At 41.5% G+C, this 19,364-nt stretch overlaps 1 protein-coding gene across 1 annotated transcript in view; it reads left to right on the forward strand.

The window, feature by feature from the left end:
- The first annotated feature begins 4,335 nt into the window (after positions 1 to 4,335).
- slc25a33 (solute carrier family 25 member 33) overlaps positions 4,336 to 19,364 on the forward strand; it is a 39,231-nt gene continuing 24,202 nt past the window's right edge. The window contains exons 1-2 of the mRNA XM_060852053.1: positions 4,336 to 4,483; positions 15,503 to 15,682. Coding sequence (XP_060708036.1) covers positions 4,443 to 4,483; positions 15,503 to 15,682 — 221 coding nt within the window. The 5' untranslated portion in view covers positions 4,336 to 4,442. The remainder of the gene's footprint in view (positions 4,484 to 15,502; positions 15,683 to 19,364) is intronic.

Here is a 19,364-nt window from a genome sequence, read left to right on the forward strand (position 1 = left end):
GTATCATTAGTTTGCAGTTGTGACTGAATATGACCATGTGTAACTGACCTGTCTCAAAATGTTTTATTAACACATTAATATCTAAATAGTAGTAACTAATTTAGCTAAGTAACTAATCTTCTGAAGATAGAACACTTGTAATACCACAAACAGCACACCACGGCTACTTCTGCTGTTACCTGGTGATGGCTAAACTCATGACTTTTTTTGTTAAAGTAAACATTATTACAGCTCTTTTTAAAGCATTCTGGTGAAATGTATGGGTTTTTTTGTTGTCTCCTCACTTGTTTATTTTTGTGTCATTATTTGCTCCACGTGGAGTCAATTTGCCCACTTGCTGCTATGCACGTCACTATTATATCAACCTTATACTGGAATGCAGCCTGAACCTACAATATTCTGAACTCTAATCAGCTGAGCCAACAGAATAGACTGGAAAACAAGAAATACCAGACTAGAAACAGACCAAGGTCCATCTGGTTCACCTTCCTGCTATCCTGGTTTTCAGGATAATGAAGTTGTTGAAATCAATCGTAGAAAATACAGCAGAGAAATGGATCCCACAAATCCACATTTGTTAAATTCTTCATTTGAGCTCATTAATTATACCCAGACATGAGGAAACATGAGATGTGGATTTTTTTTGTTTTGGAATATATAGCATCTTTGTCCTCCCAAGAATGCTACGCTTACCACATGTCAAGCTATCCCAAATGTTATGTTCTGAAATAAATCCATCTGATTTATACCTCTATTTGTTTTGCAAGTAGGGAGACAATATAGTACTTGGTCCCATTTTCCTATGTTCCTTTCTAAACCTTTCTCCTGAGATTTTCTAACCAATCCAGATGCACAGTACTGTGTGATGAATCCTCACCTCAGCAGGTCATGTTGCCTGACGTGGACTTTTTGTCATGAGGCTGGTTTGCAACTATCATGCTGCCTTCTAGTTTGGAAGCTACTTGGCTTGGTTTTGTTCAGTGTATTGGGGAAGATCACTAGATAGTCTAACAAGAAGACGCTATTGTTTTAAACAAAATTGCATGATAGCAATCAAGTACAAGTTACCTGAATACGACAGTCATTCTTATTGAGACTGTGCAGAGACCTGAACAGTAGGTCTGTCTACTTCGAATTCCAGAGCTTTTCCATTATTACATCATCACATTGAATGCACTCCTCATCATTAACCCTTCCAGAGCTTAACACCTAATGGGCCTAATTTTAAAACAAAGTGAAAGAGGTTTTGAGGGGTTTCCTGAGAGTGGTGGGAATCTGGAATACATTGCTTGGGAGGGCAACTCGTGCCCCCATCTGAAAGAAGGTCAGCGTGCCCCTGACAGCCAAAAGAAACGCTTAAAAGATAACATCCAGACCAACCTCAAGAAACTCCATCTCAACATCAACAACTGGGAGGACATAGCTACAAAGCAGAATCACCAAGAAATATCACCCACAGAGAGCTTTATGCCGTGAGAGTGATCCCCACCATGCTGCTGAACAGAAGCTCAAGGAGAGACAGAACATCAGGAAGGCCCACCCACCACCATCTCCAATCACCATTACCACCCACCAATTCCCACACTGCAATAGAAGCTGTAGATCCTGGATTGACCTCTTCAGCCATCTGAAGACCTACAAATAGATGCCCTTATGGAGGGCCATCATACTCAACCCAAGTGATTGTCGAAACCTAGCAATGTTTAAAAAGTAAGTGGATAAGCACTTGAAATATCCTAACAGTCAAGATCATGGAGCAAGTATTAGAAAGTGGCATTAGTGTAGATAGGTTGGTGCAGACTTGAAGAGCTAAAGGGCCTCTTCTGTACTCTATGACATTTGTCAGAATGTCCTGTGAGCAAGTTGACTGTTGTGTTTTCAACAGTGACTACTTTGCAAGAGTTCCTCATTGGCTGTAAAAGTAATTCTGTTGATTGTTTTGTATATTCTCTGACACTTCTTGGGGAATAGTGGGGAAGTTTTTAAGGACAAGTGGGTTAATAAGTGGCCGTTGAACTGAATCAAGACTGCTCCTTTAATAGCTAGCAGGTCTTGGAGTGGGACTTGAAATGGGAACCCAGAGATTCTGGCTCAGAGGCAAGGGTGCTACCACTGCACCACAAGATCTCTGACTCAGCAATAGATTTGTGGTTGTGAAGGGCATTATATAATTGCAAATTGTGATGAAACATCATAGAGATTTTCCACATGCTGCCAAACCTGCTTAGTGTGTCTAATGCATCACATAAAAGTTATAGCACAGAAACAGAAGAACAGGAGTAGGCCATTCAGCCCTTCAAGTCTGTTCCACCATTCCATAAGGTCATGGCTGATCTTCAGCTTAACTCCATATTATCCCTTAATACCTTTGTTTAACAAAAAATTATTGCTTTCAGATTAAGAATTAGCAACTGCACTAGCATCCACAACTGTTTGAAGAAAACAGTTCCAAACCTCAAGCATCCTTTGTGTGTGGAAGTACATTCTAACATCTTCCATGAATGTTTACCCTAATTTTTAAACTATGCCCATTAGTTCTTGAATCTTGAATTATCTAACCTGTCTTTTGCAGCTATTATTTTGAAGACTTCAATCAGATCACCTGTTAACCTTCCAAATTCTAGAGAAACAGGCCTATCTTTTATAATCTCTTTTTTTGTAATGTACTCCCAGACATTCAGGCTGGATCAGAGATAGAGACACGACATCTGTGCCATCCAAAAATACAGAGCAGAGGCAAATTGTATTCAGTTCTTCCTTGTGCTGTAGGTATTTCTAATAAACCTTCTCAGACATGCTATTACATACTGCCTGCAGCAGGTGGGACTTTTGAATCAGAGGTAGGGACACTACACTGTTCACAAGAACAACCCCCCTCCCCCCCAGATATAAATCCAGTTCTAAAGAAGGGTCACTGGACCTGAAATGTCACCTCTGTCTTTTTCTCCACAGATGATGGCAGACCTGTTGCGTTTTCCCAGCAATTTCTGTTTTACTATCTGATTTCCAGAATTCACAGTTATAGACTCATAGAGTCATAGAGCTGTACAGCATGGAAACAGGCCATTCAGTCCAAATCATCCATGCTAACTGGATATCCTAAATTAATCTAGTCCAATTTACCGGCACTTGTGCACATCCCTCTAAACCCGTCCTATTCGTTTATCCATCTAGATGCCTTTTAAATGTTGTAATCGTACCAGACTCCACCACTTTCTCTGGCAGCTCATCCCAGACACGGATCACCCTCTGTAAGAAAAAGTTTCCCCTCCGGTCCCTTTTAATTCCTAAATCCTAAACAGCTGCAAGGTTACGCTGCAGCTCTATAGAGCCCTAGTTAGACCACGCTTGCAATATTGTGTTCAGTTCTGGTCACCTCATTATAGGAAGGATGTGGATGCTCTAGAGAGGGTGCAGAGGAGATTTATCAGGATGCTGCATGGACTGGAGGGTATGTCTTATGAAGAAAGGTTGAGAGAGATCAGGTTTTTCTCATTGGAGTGAAGAAGGATGAAAGATGACTTGATAGAGGTGTTCAAGATGATTAGAGGTATAGAGTGAATAGTCAGGGACTTTTTCCCAGGGAAGAAATGGCTATCACAAGGGGGCATAATTTTAAGGTGATTGGAGGAAGGTTTAGAGGTGATGTCACAGTCGCTTCTTTACATAGAGAGTGGTGGGTGCGTGGAATGCACTGCCAGCGGTGATAGTAGAGTCAGATACATTAAAGACATCTAAGTGAATCTTGAATAGGCACATGGATGAAAGTAAAATGAAGGATATGTAGGTTACTTTGATCTTAGAGTAGGATAAAACATTGGCATAGCATCGAGGGCCAAAAGGCCTATACTAAGCTGTAGTGTTCTAAGTTCTATAATCCCTTCCACTCTCACCTTAACCTATGCCCTCTAGTTTTGGACTCTGCCATCCTGGGGAAAAGACCTTGGCTGTTCACCCCATTCATACCCCTCATGATTTTATAAGACTCTGTAAGGTTTCTTTTGTTTTGGGGTCAACATATACTCCACCCTTCTTTTTGTTGTAGGTATTTTTAAAATTAACCCTGTGAGCTGAGCTATGACAACACCTACATCCTGTCCGTCTTGAAACTGAGCCTCCTGTCTCACAGGTAGGGTCACTACCAAACGAGCCCTCCTGCTGAGCTTGCAACTGCAATTGACAAACGCTCCCTTGATAGTCAGCAGGCGCCGGCCCCGCCCCCTCTGCCCACCGGTGACGCAAGCGACCGCGGTGACGTCAGGCCACCGCCCCCTCCCCGCCCTCGCGGTGACGTCACATGGGCCGGTTGGCGCAGGCGCAGTGGCGTGGCCGTGTCCCCTCCATTGCCCGGCATTGAACGGCTGTCAGTCTGTGAACGGCTTGAGGGACACGCTGTACCGGGCTGGGCCTGGCTTCGGGCTCACCGCAATGTCAGCCTGAAGATGGCACAGAGGGAAACTGTGTTGCACCTCTTCGCGGGAGGGTGAGTGCGACCGATACCCCTCTTTCCCCCCCCCCCCCTCCACCGGCGAATTAATCGTTTTTCTTTCTCACCGGTAGGCCGCATCCGGTCGCCCTTGGTTACCGGCTGGAGGATGGGCTGCGTGTGGCAGGCTGAGGGAATGTTCCAGAAAGCAGCGGGCATCCCTCCGAGGGAAACCGTCCAGCACTGACCCCTACCCCCCCCATCCCCGCACCCCAATATCAGCCCCACTCTGTCCCCATGTGCTCTCCATACCCCACCCGCACTTTCCGAGCTTTTTCAGCACCACACTCTCCACCCCTGTTCTCCAGCGACTGCAGTCATCACTTCCCCACAGTCTACCCATTCCATAAACCTTCCCAGTCTACCCATTCCATAAACCCCCCAGTCTACCCATTCCATAAACCTTCCCAGTCTACCCATTCCATAAACCTTCCCAGTCTACCCATTCCATAAACCTTCCCAGTCTATCCATTCCATAAATCCCCAGTCTACCCATTCCATAATCCTCCCCCCAGTCTACCCATTCCATAATCCTCCCCCCTGTCTACCCATTCCATAAACCTCCCCTAGTCTTCCGATTCCATATAACCCCCCAGTTTTCCCATTCCATGAACCCCCCAGTCTACCCATTCTGTAAAACCCCCCAGTCTTCCCATTCCATAAAACCCCCCAGTCTTCCAGCCATGAACTCCCCCCAGTCTACCCATTCTATGAACCCCAGTCTACCCATTCCGTAAAACCCCCCAGTCTTCCCATTCCGTAAAACCCCCCAGTCTTCCCATTCCGTAAAACCCCCATTCTACCCATTTATAGAACCCCCAGTCTACCCATTCCGTAAAACCCCCCAGTCTTCCCATTCCATAAAACCCCCATTCTACCCATTTATAGAACCCCCAGTCTACCCATTCCGTAAAACCCCCCATTCTTCCAGCCATGAACCCCCCCGACTACCCATTCCATAGAACCCCAGTCTACTCATTCCGTAGAACCCCCCCAGTCTACCCATTCCATGAACCCCCCCAGTCTACCCATTCCATGAACCCCCCAGTCTTCCCATTCCATTTGTGGGCGGCACAGTGGTTAGCACTGCTGCCTCACAGCGCCAGAGACCTGGTTTCGGTTCCCGCCTCAGGCGACTGACTATGTGGAGTTTGCACGTTCTCCCCGTGTCTGCGTGGGTTTCCTCCGGGTGCTCTGGTTTCCTCCCACAGTCCAAAGATGTGCAGGTCAGGTGAATTGGCCATGCTAAATTGCCCGTAGTGTTAGGTAAGGGGCAAATGTAGGGGTATGGGTGGGTTGCGCTTCGGCGGGTCGGTGTGGACTTGTTGGGCTGAAGGGCCTGTTTCCACACTGTAACTAATCTAAACTCTTCCCATTCCATGAACCCCCCAGTCTACCCATTCCATAACTGTCCCCCAGTCTTCCCATTGTCAACCCCTCACAGTCTTCCTATTTCACAAACCCTTCCCTGTTGTCCCATTTCACAACCTCCTCCCTGTCTTTGCATTCCATTCCATAAGCCCCCCAACCTTCCCATTCCACACTGCCTCCACCCTGTCTTCTCATTTCATTCTCTTTCTCCTACCCAACCTTTCCCATTTCTCTCATAACTCTTCCCATGCAATCCCCTTGTCTCCTGCCATGTTACCTAGCCAGATAATGAAACGTCTGGATATCAAACCTACAGCTCAGCGAGCAAACCTACACCCCACTCCTGCCATGTTCTCGGATTCTGGATCTCTGACAATGTGAGATCCAACTGGTCCAAAGCTTTAGCTCCCTCCCATTTTTTTCCATGACACAAAACATTTGAAAACGTATTCAGCATTGTTTTTGTTAGGTTGACCTCTAGTCAGCAAAAGTTAAGTTTAACGGATTTTATTGTAGAATTAATCATTGTGATCGCTTAATGCTGAGTGGCGCAAAATTATCCTGCGTGACAATGGATCTGTTTAGTTCACTGTGGTAGGTATGGGAAGGTTCTTTTAGGCATCAGATGTGAAGATTTTGCTTTTATTTTGATGTTAGTACATCTTACTGGTCTAGCATTTTAAATACACTCATCCTTAGATTACATGACCTTAATAGCCTGCAGTAAACAGGGTTCCAGCGCAATAGCATAAGCTGCTTTCGAAATTGTCATAAATGTGACTGTCTCATGGGGCATGGTTTGAAAGGAATATAGGATGTAATTGTAAACCCATAGTTTTAACCCGTGTCATCCACCTGACCGTTATAGTCTATTTCTGACTTTGGTTTTGCTTCCAAACTGCATTATTCACCGTTCTGAGGAATGGTCACTTGACCTGAAATGTTAATTCTGATTTCTCGCCGCAGATGCTCCATATCTTCTGAACTTTTCCAGCTATTTGTTTTTGGTGCTGATTTACAGTATCTACTGTTCTTTCGGTTTTTATTCCCAAGTATTCGACAGGAATCAGCTCACGCTGCTGATGTTAATTATAGCTACATTAATTTTGTTTTGGAGGAAGCACATTGAAATTATGTCCAATCTATTGTATCTCTTACAGCTAAAACTATAACTTGGATAATTATCGCTGTTGGCAAGTGGCAAAGTCGTCTCACTATGCAAGTGATATCACAGGGTTACATTGCGCTGGGTGAACAAGTGGGATGTTTCCTGGCAAGATATAGAGCAGCCAATTGAATGTTTGCAGCTTAAAGCCCACCCCCTAATCTCTTAGTTGCTCTATGCATGTGACGGAGGAACTGGAAGTTTTAGTGATTTCCCCCTAGCCTGTTGGCAATTTGGTGCAGGCGTTTGAAACTGGAGACAAATTACTTACTTAAGTAATAAAGGCTTTCAGAAGCCCCTTGCACACTTAAAAAAAAATTGGCAGTAGTTTCTTGACTTGCTAGTATTTGTGGAGAGAGAGGGGAAATATCTTTTTGCTGATTTTGTTTTTCTAGTAGCTGAGCTTCGAAGGGCTATTTATAGTGTAGCCTTTGCTTGGACTACAGTAATGTACAGTACTTTCACACACTGTTGGTTACTACTTTCTGTGCAATTCTATTGGAAGCAGTTTCTTTGGTGTTTGTGAGCATAGTAACATGGCAATCTTCTGAAACAGCAGGGGTTTTGTTACCTGATATAATTCAGTTCCCGATGAAAAGTCATTGACCTAGAACATTAGCTCTTTCACTTTCTCTACAAAGGCTATCTGACTTGTGTGTTTACAGCATTTGCTGTTTTTTTTAAAATGTCACTCACTTTGCTGTTTGGTAGGAGCTCAGTGTGCTTAAACTGGTAGCCACATTTCTTACAACACATCCAACATATTTTATTGACTATAAATTAATGTTGGATGCCCTGAGTTTATGTAAGATGTTTCATAAGTGCTAATGTTTTCATTGCTAAGCTCAATCCAATTGTTCGTCACAAAGACTAAGCAGGAGCAGAAATTGTTGTTATTACTTTACTGTTCTGTGTTGTTGGAATTGGACATGCCACCCAATAATTAATCCACCTGAGGCTTTATTACAGTAAAAACAAATTCAGACTAGGAAACAATACTGCTTTTATTCATCTGAGGGTTGATTAGCTCAGTTGACTGGACAGCTGGTTTGCAATATCGAGTGAAGCCAACAGTATGGGTTCAATTCTTGCACCAGCTGAGGTTGCTGGGAAGGACTTTGTTACTCAACCTCTCCCCTTGCCTGAGGTGTGGTTATCCTCGGGTTAAACCCCCACCAATTGTTTCTGTAATGAGAGAGCCAGTGGTTTGGCACCTTTTGTCTTTATACATTGAGCCAGGAGGAAATTGACTGTCTTTTCTAACAGCTCTTAGTGAAAAATATTACAGAAATTTCCTTCACTATTAGTCCCCAAAGTTTGGGTGTAAATAACTTTGGGGATGTTGCTTCATTTTTAATTTCATAATCTGCTGATCAAGTAATTTTACAACTTCATCCTATCTGTCATTTTTTTGGGATCATTTCTGATGGCAATTCAATGCAATTCCCAAAGATAATGTTTGAACTTTCCATATGTGTAGTAATTAAACGTTTGGGTCTAATGTGGAAGTACTTCTATTATTAAACAAGAGTAAACCTGGTTCAATCCTTTATTATAGTGTAAAAAATGAGGTCTGCAGATGCTGGAGATCACAGCTGCAAATGTGTTGCTGGTCAAAGCACAGCAGGTTAGGCAGCATCTCAGGAATAGAGAATTCGACGTTTCGAGCATAAGCCCTTCATCAGGAATAAGAGAGAGAGCCAAGCAGGCTCCTTTATTATACCTGCTTGACTCCTTTGTGTAAATGTGATGACACATATGCCCGAGCACCTATAAAAAATGTATGCTGTATAGTACTCTGTGTTCTGTCAAATGTTATGACTGTGAAATAGAACATGCAGCTCCTAAAACTGTCTGCTTGGAAGCTATAAACACTTGCAGCAATGACTCCATAGCATTGAAGGTTAAATGCTCTCAACCCTTAGTGTGTGAAACTATGACTGTTATTACATGGAACCATTAGAAGTAATCTTCATTCAGTTTATTTTCCTTTTTTTAGTAAGGCAGTGGTGTTGCAAAATTTAATTTGTTAATCCTGTATGCTGTTGTATAATTTATTATCAAGAAGTGTCCTTATACTTTACTGCAGTATTCAGAGAATGTGTAGTTATAATGTCTTGCCGAAGAAATAAATTCACAAGAGATTGGTCTGTGATCATCCAATTGTGTAGCAATTGTTATAATCCCAACTGATGGTAATATTGAACAAGTCAGATCCCAGAATGAGACCTGGTTCAATAGATCATACATTTAAATTTATTTTTATTTACCATGGTAATTAGTCATTGAAACATATTCGTACAAAACTGTAGATATTCTTTAACAGCAGAATGTAAATGTACTAAACAAAAGAGAGGGGGAAACAAGCATTATAAAAAACCTTAAACAGCAAAAGTTTCAATCTGTATGCCAACTTAGAGACTCCAATACAGAGAAATCACACTCCTAGTTCAATATTTTAATTTTCTACTTAACTGACTCCTTCCACAAAGGAAAATAGTTATGGAGGGCAATCATATCCATCCCAGGATGTCACAGCATGAATTCCTCAATGCAGATATTTTTAAACAACCTGTTTGGAAATTTTAAGACAAGCCTGTGGAGTTAATGGGATTTGAGCCCAGGCATCTGGTTGACAGGTAAGGCACATTACCATAATGCCATGAATGCTATTTTCCAATGTAGTGTCCGAAGCCAAATCATCAGTGATCTCTTTTTTTATCATGAGGTCAAAAGAGGGGATGTACATTAATTGCACAATACTCAGTACTATTCAATGAAACCATCTATGTTTATGTGCAGCAAGAACTGCATGAGTGAATGAGTGGGCAGGAACAACTTTGCCACACATGCCAGGCTATCATCTACAATAAGAGGATCTAACCATTTCATCTTAACACTCATTGACATTGCTGTCACTGAATCTCGTGTGTTAAACATCCTGGGATGCTTACTATCAGTCCAGTTCAATTTTTAGCCAGCCATATAAATAGTGTAGGAATAAGAGCCAGTCAGAGGCTGATAAATCACTTCCAATCTCCCTGGTGCCTTTTCACCATCTACAAGGTCCAAATCCCCACTTGCACGATGGTTAAAGCTCCAACCACATTCAAGAATTCAACACCATCCAGGACAAAGCAACAAGATTGATATGCAACCTTTCCACTACCTTCAACAGTTACTCCCTTCACCATTGATGCACACTGGAAGCGAAGCTCTGTTTGCTGGATACCTAGTTTGCAAAGCAAACAGATGCCAACAGCGTGGGTTCAGTTCCCACACCAGCTGAGATTACCATGAAGGACTCTCCTAGTCAACCTCTCCCCTTGTCTGAGGTGTGGTGACCCTTGGGTTAAACTATCACCAGTTGTCTCTTTCTTTAACAAGAGAGCAGCACCATGATCTGATAACTGTATGGTGACTTTGCTTACCTTACAATGATAACAGTGTATACCATTTGCAAGATGTATTGCAGCATCTCATCTGGGATCCTTTGATATCACCATCCAAATTCATGACCTCTCCTACCCAGGAGGACAAGAACAACAGATGCATGAGAATATCCCCACCTCCAAGTTCCCTTCCAAGGTACACACCATCCTGACTTGGAAATGTTATCACTGCTCCTTCATTGTACTGGGTCAAAAGTCTGCAACTCCCTTTCGAACAGCATAGTAGGGCCTCGTACCCTCATGGTCTGCAGTAGTTCAAGAAGGTAGTTTAGGATGGGCAATAAGTGCTGACCTATCTGATGATGCATGTATCCTGGGACTGATTAAAAAATAAGCAGTAATGAGGACTTATATATAAGTGAGCCCTCTTACTGATTATGTAAAATACAATGGTCAAGACCATTTTCCTTTTCCTGAAAGATTAAATGTTAAACATTAAATCTGTTTTTCCCTCACAGATGCTGCCTGACTTGCTGTACGTTTGTTTATATTTCAATTCTCCTTCCCCTGTTGTATTTTCTTCTGGGTTTGTCCTTTGAGTGAAATCCTTCCAATCTGCTCCAGAAGAGTTGCAGTGTTTCACTTAGTGATTGGTATGGCACTAATCCTAAATTCAAAACTGTAACAATGTTTATCCACTGTTAGCAGTAACTCCAAGTTTGTCCTGCATGAACTTTTTTTTTCCCCTGGGTCAGTGTAAAAACCTGGCTGTGTGATAATTGTCATTGTTTCAAAATACTGAAGTATTTTGTAACCTATTGCCTGGAGTAAGTTGAGAGTGATAACCCAACAGTGTGATCATACTTGGAGAAGATAGCTCTTTCTCCATGGTACTGCAATTTCTTTTCAACAATTTCTTTTGACCACCTTTCTACTTGTATTCCTCCTCTTTTAAGCTTTAAGTAATCTAAATAAATTAACATTAATAAAGCATTAAAAGTTTTTACTCAGTGAAGTTCAAATCAAAAAGTCCACAAAAGGTGGGACAGATAGCAGGAATGACTGGATGATTAAAGGGATTATGTTGCAACACTGTAGAAAATACTAATGTGTGCAAATAAAGAAAAACAATTGATCCAGAGCTGTTAGTAGTTATAGAACCATTACCAACATTTGCTGTCTAATTGAATAACAGTAGTTATGACCTGAAGTTGTTGAAACCAGTGTTGAGTCTGCAAAGCAGCAGTGAACTAAACAAATGATAAGGTGTTGTTCCTAAATCTTGTACTGAGCTTCATTGGCACTATATTGTAAATGGGAAATTTAGTACATTTTGGAAATCTGATATAAGCGGCAGTGCAGGAAAATTTCAGCAGAATTCCTTCTGATTATTCTTTGTGCACGCCCTGCTTGTTACAGTGTGCAGTTCATTTAAGATTACCATGCTAGAAAATGAGTCTGTAGTAGTTGGGTGCAAGATGACTGGCACAGGCAGAATGAGCTGAAGGAGCCTTTTCTGTTTTCTAAAATTCTGACTTTAGCTATATTGAGTTAACAATCTGAACTGTTCATAAGTAATGTTTGTTACATTCTTGGTTCAGGCCAATTTAGACCATTTTAGAGAACTGATGTTTAGATTTATTGGTTCATGCTCAGCTATTTATGGCTGTAGTAACCACCTGTGCATAGTTCATATTTGGAACTCCTCTGTATCTCCTTGCATCACTTTGGGGTAGAGGGAAGAGCTTGAGCCTGCCTCTGACTGTCCATGTGTGCATTTTCACATCTATTATACTTTTTTTTTATTTAACCTGTTTTTGTAATCAACCTCTTCATGAGATGTTATTGCACCCCTCTGGAGCTGGCGGGACTTGAATCCAGGCCTCTTGGTCAAGGGAAGGAACTCTACCTCTGCACCACAAGAGTCCCATTGTACTTCATAAAACCATTTGCTGATTGAGTGCATTTGTGTTAAATTCCATTGCTTTATGACAGTTGCATTGCTGGGCTATATAATAGAATCTTCGCTTTAACTTTAACCATTTGGTGTTTAAACCTGGACAAAAAGTAGTTTGCATTCAAACCACAGCACGATGGCTCAGTGGTTAGCACTGCTGCCTCATAGCACCAGGGTCCCTGTTTCGATTCCAGCCTTGGGTGACTATCTGTGTGGAGTTTGCACATTCTCCCCGTGTCTGTGGGTTTCCTCTGGGTGCTTCTGTTTCTTTCCACAGTCCAAGGATGTGCAGGTCAGGTGAATTGGCCATGCTAAAATGCCTATAGTGTTATGTGCATTAGGCAGAGGATAATGGGTCTGGGTGGGTTACTCTTCGGAGGATCGGTGTGGACTGGTTGGGCCGAAGGGTCTGTTTCCACACTGTTGGTAATCTAATCTAATTCATGGATGTATAATTGACCTACATGTTATAACAGTTTTTAATTTATTAAAGAAAATAATGCACTGGTGAATTGTTTGACAGTTGTTCACAGGGAATTACAAATCATGCTGATATGTGTGCATTGCAACCTCTCATACTTCATTGCACTTTTAGCATAAAAGCAGATGGAGTAGAAAGACTAGACATGGCTTGCCTTTGACTCATTTTATTTTGCCTCTAATGTATTATTTAGTTTGAATAAAAAGAAATACAAACTTATATATCACAGTTTTCAGACCTGAGAGGACTTCATAGACAATTAATTGCTTTTGAAGTGTATGCTTTGCTGTTATATTGGTGAATGTGACAGACAAATTGCAAACATCTGGATCAGTGCAAGCAGTGGGATAAGTGACCAGCTAATTTGTTTTGGTGCTGGTTAAAGGTTAGATGTTGACTATGACTATTGTAGGGCTCATCTCTCCTGTTTCAAAATGAGGCCCCATCCATGGGGCTTCTTATCAACTCAACCAGAGGAAGAACAATTCATGAAATCCCTAATGTCAGAGTACTCTCATTGAGTTAAGTTTGCTCTTGTTTATCACTTATAGCTTAAACACAGTAGCCGGTTACGCTCCTTAATATTCGAGTTGTACATAGTTCCTGCTTTTGGAGATACATTTTTATTCATTATTGGGATGTGGGCATTACCGGCAAGACCAGAATTTATTGGCCATCCCTAATTGTCCTTGAGAAGGAGGGAGTGAGCACATTCTTGAACCTCTGCAGCTCATGCGGTTTTTAAGTGGTTTTAATGCAACTGACTAGCTTGGCAAACCGGTTCAGAAGGAAATTAACAGTCAGCAACATTTGCTTATGTCTAGTTGATTTTTAATTTGGGACAGGAATTGAGATGAAAGACACAAACTACCAATGCTGTAGAGTCTGAGACTTGAGAGATTTTAATTCGGTGCCTCAGCATTTCTCCATGCTAACTCCTAAATCCAGCAGGGATGATAGCAACTGAATCTCAAAATTCATGGGCAGGTGAGGTACCTTTGGGATTTATGGAAGTTTTTTGAAAATGCTGTGAGGTGATGATAGTGCTGGGGAAATGATGAGAAATGTTGTGAGGTGCAAGAATGGAATTTCCAACTATAGAGGTAAACGGTTTGGGCTTTGGATGATTGAATGGAGTAAGGGGGAATGTTTAGGATACTGTAATTAAGAGTAGAGGATGAAGGAGGAATGTAGTGTTAGTGGGGATTTTAGAGTTTGAAAAGGGTAAGACTATAAAAGAATTTTGTAGAGGAAGTGAATTTTGTTGCTAATGTCCCAAGGGATGGTTCGCCAATGGAGGTCAATAAGAAAGAGTACATAGGTGAGTGGGAAATATAGTTAAAATAAGGTTAGTGCAGTTTTAGAAGAATTGGAGTTTAAGAAAGGTTAGAATGAGGGGTTCTAGCCTTCATCACTTAGTTGAGTACTTTAGGTAGCACTGGTCATGTTACAATTAGTTTGAGCATTGGCTTTAGCCTGAAAAACTACCAATATTTCTGCTCCTGATTTAGAATCTAAGATTTCTGCATATGTTGCATGTAGAAGGAACAGGATCAGTTTTGAATGTTGTTCTCCATAATGAAACAGGATGCCATCATAGAACTTAGGCCCAGAAACAAATGGCTGCTTGACAGTGATGAAAGGGGAAAGCCAGCATCCATTGTACAGTTAAGAGTTGGAAGAATAACACCAAAAAAAGTGGGTGGTATTGTGGTTGGAGTTTGGTCACAATTAATGTGCAGTTTTAGGTGCATTAAACTGCCTGTTCTAGCTGATATGTTTTTCCTGACAAAAATACCTGCCAATTTCTGGAAAGACTATTGTCACTAGATGTAATTATATACTGTTAGAATTTTTTTAAAGGAAATATTTAACTTTAGTTAATATTACAAATAATGCTGAGTAATGTTGATTTCATTTTCCCCAGTACTGTCATTGTTACAATAGTCACCAGCAATATTTAATATAAGCCTTAGGTATCCCAAGGTATTTCGAAGACACAGCCTAAGTTTAACTACAAAGGTTTCACATTCTGTGCAAATGAAACATGGTAGTGTCCTGTAAGAGTTGAGTTTAATGGTAACCATAACCATTGTTAATGCAGGCGAGGGTTAACCATCTGGTTATTGATGTTCTCTAAGGAAGAAAATCTGCCATCCTTAGTCTGGCCTACATGTGACTCCAGACGACAGCAGTATAATTAACCCTTACAATTAGGGGTGGATAATAGATGCTGGCTGGCCAGCAATACCCATATCTTGAGTGAATTTTTAAAAAAACCTGTGAATGAATAAATGTCTTCCATCAGGCCTGTGAAAATTTTTGCATCATGTTGATGCCATCGTCTTTGATTGAAGCTCAGGATGGTTTGAATGTTTTTTGAGGAACAATCTCTCCCCATATAAGTACCTATTTTCGAATATAGAAGGGCCTACTTGTGTTTAAGTCATTTTCTGTTTTTATTTCAGATTTCCAGCACTTAGATTTTGTTCTACTAGTTAATCCAAATGGATAGTCATATCATCCTTTTCCCATAACCTTTACCTCTGTTTCCAAAGAAAAACGTACTTAGAACTTCCAGTGTTTCATGTGTACCCTGTTAGCTGAGTGAAATATGCTAATTGTTTTCCATTCTTTGTATTATCCATAGGTGTGGAGGAACAGTGGGGGCAATTGTCACTTGCCCATTGGAAGTGATTAAGACTCGGCTTCAATCCTCGGGCTTAACACTTCGTCCGGTCTACATTCCACAGGTGAACCTTAATACGATCAATGGACCGGGTGTTGTTCGACCGGCACGTGTAGCACCCGGACTCTTTCAAGTTCTAAAGTAAGAGATCTATTTCTATTTATTTTGTTTATGTTGTTTTCTGCATTTCTTCACAAAAGTAATTAATTAGCTTCTCATTGTTGGGTTTTGCTTCAGCACAGTGTCCCTACAGCATCCTGGTCAGATCAACTACTATCCAGTTAGTGCATTTCATGTTTGATTTTCATTGACTCCAACATTTGGGATTTGCTTATTTTATCAGTAAAGCTGTTGGTAGTTTGTTTTATTTTCAGATTTGCAGAATCTTCAGTACTTTGATTTTATTATTATTTTTGGTGTTTCTAAACATTTTGATTTCTGATAGATTAAGATTTGGGGTGTGAGTGCAAATCTGTTTTTGCATTGGTTTAGTTATTTTGTGTTTCCAATTAGTGTTTTAATCAGTCAGGTTGTAAGTTTGCTCCCAGGCATTTCATTACCATGCTAGGTAACAGCATCACTGAGCCTCCGGTGCAATGCTGGTGTTCTGTCCTGCTTGCTATTTATGTGTCTTGCTTTATGGTGGTGGGTGATATCACTTCCAGTTCTGTTTCTGAGAGGTTGGTAAATGGGGTCCAATTTAATATGTTTGTTAATGAAGGTCCGGTTTGAATGCCAGGCCTCTAGTAATTCCCGTGCGTGTCTTTTTTTAGCCTGTCCCAGGATGGATGTATTGTCCCAGTCGAACTGGTGTCCCTCATCGCCTGTATGTGTTTGGCTACTAGTGATAGTTGTTCATTAATGTCAGTGAATTCCTGGGTGGAGTGAATGGAGTGGCTTTAGAAAACCATATGACAGCCACCTTGAGGAAACTAGACAAAGCAGGTGAAATCAACAAGACAGACCTCCAAAGAATGAAACCTGAAGGATCCAACAGACCCCGTTTCTGCGGATTACTAAAGGCACATAAACAAGGGATCCCCCTCAGGCCCATAGTTTCACTTCCCGATACATCAACATACAGACCAGCAAAGGCACTGCAACACCTAATAGAAGACTCAAGACACTTCATCCACTCCACTCAGGAATTTCTTAACCTAATCAAAGACACCAGGGTAGACAACAACAAGGCCATGGTTTCCTTTGACGTGACGGTCCTATTCACATCAGGAAACATTACCCTAGCAAAAGAAACACTGGCCACAATACTACATGAACCAAGGACACAAGCACCCGAGAGCACCAACTCTGTCAGCAAGAGCAGCTTCCTCAAACTAGTAGACCTGCACTTCACCTTCAATGATAAGACCAACAAATAAATCAACGGGACGCCTATCGGATCGCTAATATCAGGACTCTTTAGAAGCAGTTATGAGAGGTTAGAGCGAATTGCTCTTACCACAACCCAGCCCAAGATTTGGGTCCGCTATGTGGATGACACTTTTGTCATCATGAAAAGCAACAAATTAGAAGAAACCCACAAACAATGAAACAACATCCTTACCGGTATAAAGTCCACCAAAGAGGAAGAGAACAATAGACTTCCCTTCCTAAATTTCACAGTAGAACGAAAAGAAAATTGAGAGCTGCTGACCAGTATCTACAGGAAAGCCAAACATACTGACCAGATACTCAATTACAGGAGCAATACTTCCAAACCCACATACTTGGCTGCATCAGGACATTATTTAAACAAGGCACTGCACATTGCAGCACCCAGGAGCTACGAGAAGCCAAGAAAAAACACTTATACAATGTATTTAGGAACAACAGGTACCTGATAAGCGCAGTCCACCGATTCCTACACAACAGGCCGAAACATTCCTGATGAAGGGCTTATGCTCGAAACGTCGAATTCTCTATTCCTGAGATGCTGCCTGGCCTGCTGTGCTTTGACCAGCAACACATTTGCAGCTGTGATCTCCAGCATCTGCAGACCTCATTTTTTACTCGAAACAAGAAGACACAATACACCCAGAGACTATAGCCACCCTACCATACATTAAAGACATCTTGGAGATGATGACCAGACTAGTCCGGTCTCTAGGCATCGTGATAGCCCACAAACCTACCACCATACCGAAACTGATGAATTTAAAGGACCCTGTGCCAACAACCAACAGAATGTACATCATATACAAAATACCCTGCAAGGACTGCAAAAATCATTACATTGGACAGATGGGCAGGAAACTAACCACCATAAGCACCAACTAGCTACCAAAAGACATGACCAGCAATCACTAGTATCCATACATACAGTCAGGGACATTAGTTCGATTGGGGCAAACATCCATCCTGGGACAGGATAAACCAAGACGTGCACGGGAATTCCTAGCAGCCTGGCATTCAAACTGGAACTCCATTAACAAACATTAATTTGGACCCCATTTACCAACCTCTCAGAAACATAACCAGAAGTGATTTCCCCCACCACAACAGACCAAGACACATACCCAGCGGGACAGAACACCAGCACTTCACCGGAGACTCACTGATGATGTTACCTAGCATGGTAATGAAATGAGTGAGTACAAACCTGTTGGCTCAGTGAGTGAACTCTCAACCTGAGCTACAAATGTTTAATCAGTCTTTGTATCTCATAGTCATGTTGGCTATTTCAGAAAGATTTGAGCAAAAGTCTAAAAGCTGTTTCTAAAAATGCTCACTAACAGCAAAAATGCTGGAAATCTAAAATAAAATACCACCATCTGCAGGTGATTCTTTGAGCCACTCGGCATCTTCACTTGGAATTAGGTTGCTCTTCCTTAGGTATTGCTGGACTAAAATCTTGGAACTCCCTCACAAAAAGGCATTCTGGTTATAGCTATAAAAAATGGATTGCAGAATTTCAAGAAAACAACCCACCAAAACCTTCACAAGGACAACTAGAGATGGTTATCAACATCCCATGGAAAAAAATCTTTTTAAAATTTAAAATTACAACAGAAAATGCTGAAAATACTCAGTCAGACTGGCAGCACATTAAACTTCATGCTTCAAGTTATGACCTTTCAGCTCGTGAAAATGGGTGCTGGGATTGTGATGTGCATTTACCTAATCATCTTCATTATTATTATTTTTATCCAGCTCTTAATAGTTGTTCATTTGCTGCACACAACAGGGAGCCCAATATTATTACTTGTTAATGCACTACATCAAGCCTTCCTGCAAAAAAGGGAAAAATAAAAGTGAAAGTGCAATGTGGCATCACTCAGACGAGTACTGTATACAAAAGAACAATAGGTGACCCTGGGAGAGTGCATGCACCAAGCTGTTCTAGTACCACACGAAAGTGGTTGAAGGAGAGGTGCTGTATATTCACAGTAGGTCCAAACAGATGGTGAGAAGGTAATGGTAATAGAAAACAACAGAGAAAATGCTCGGAGTTCATGCAGTGTCCACAAATTTGAAGTGATGAGTCAGTTATTGAACTTGTAATGAAATGTCATATCCAAACAACTGCATTAATAGTTTCAGCCACTAGTGATGTTGTAGACGGCTTGCGTTAATTTTTAATATCCCCAAGATATTGGGAAGATGACAAAGGGTTGGAAAATGGCAAATGTGGCATTCTTATTCAAGAAATGGGGCAAGACCATTCCTAGTAATACAGTTAATTAGATTAGATTACTTCCAGCGTAGAAAGAGGCCCTTCGGCCCAACAAGTCCACACTGATCCTCCGAAAAGCAACCCACCCTGACCCATTCCCCTACATTTACCCCTTCACCTAACACTACGGGTAATTTAGCATAGCCAATT

Source organism: Hemiscyllium ocellatum, chromosome 37, assembly GCF_020745735.1.
Source record: "Hemiscyllium ocellatum isolate sHemOce1 chromosome 37, sHemOce1.pat.X.cur, whole genome shotgun sequence".
In the NCBI taxonomy this organism is placed as follows: domain Eukaryota; kingdom Metazoa; phylum Chordata; class Chondrichthyes; order Orectolobiformes; family Hemiscylliidae; genus Hemiscyllium; species Hemiscyllium ocellatum.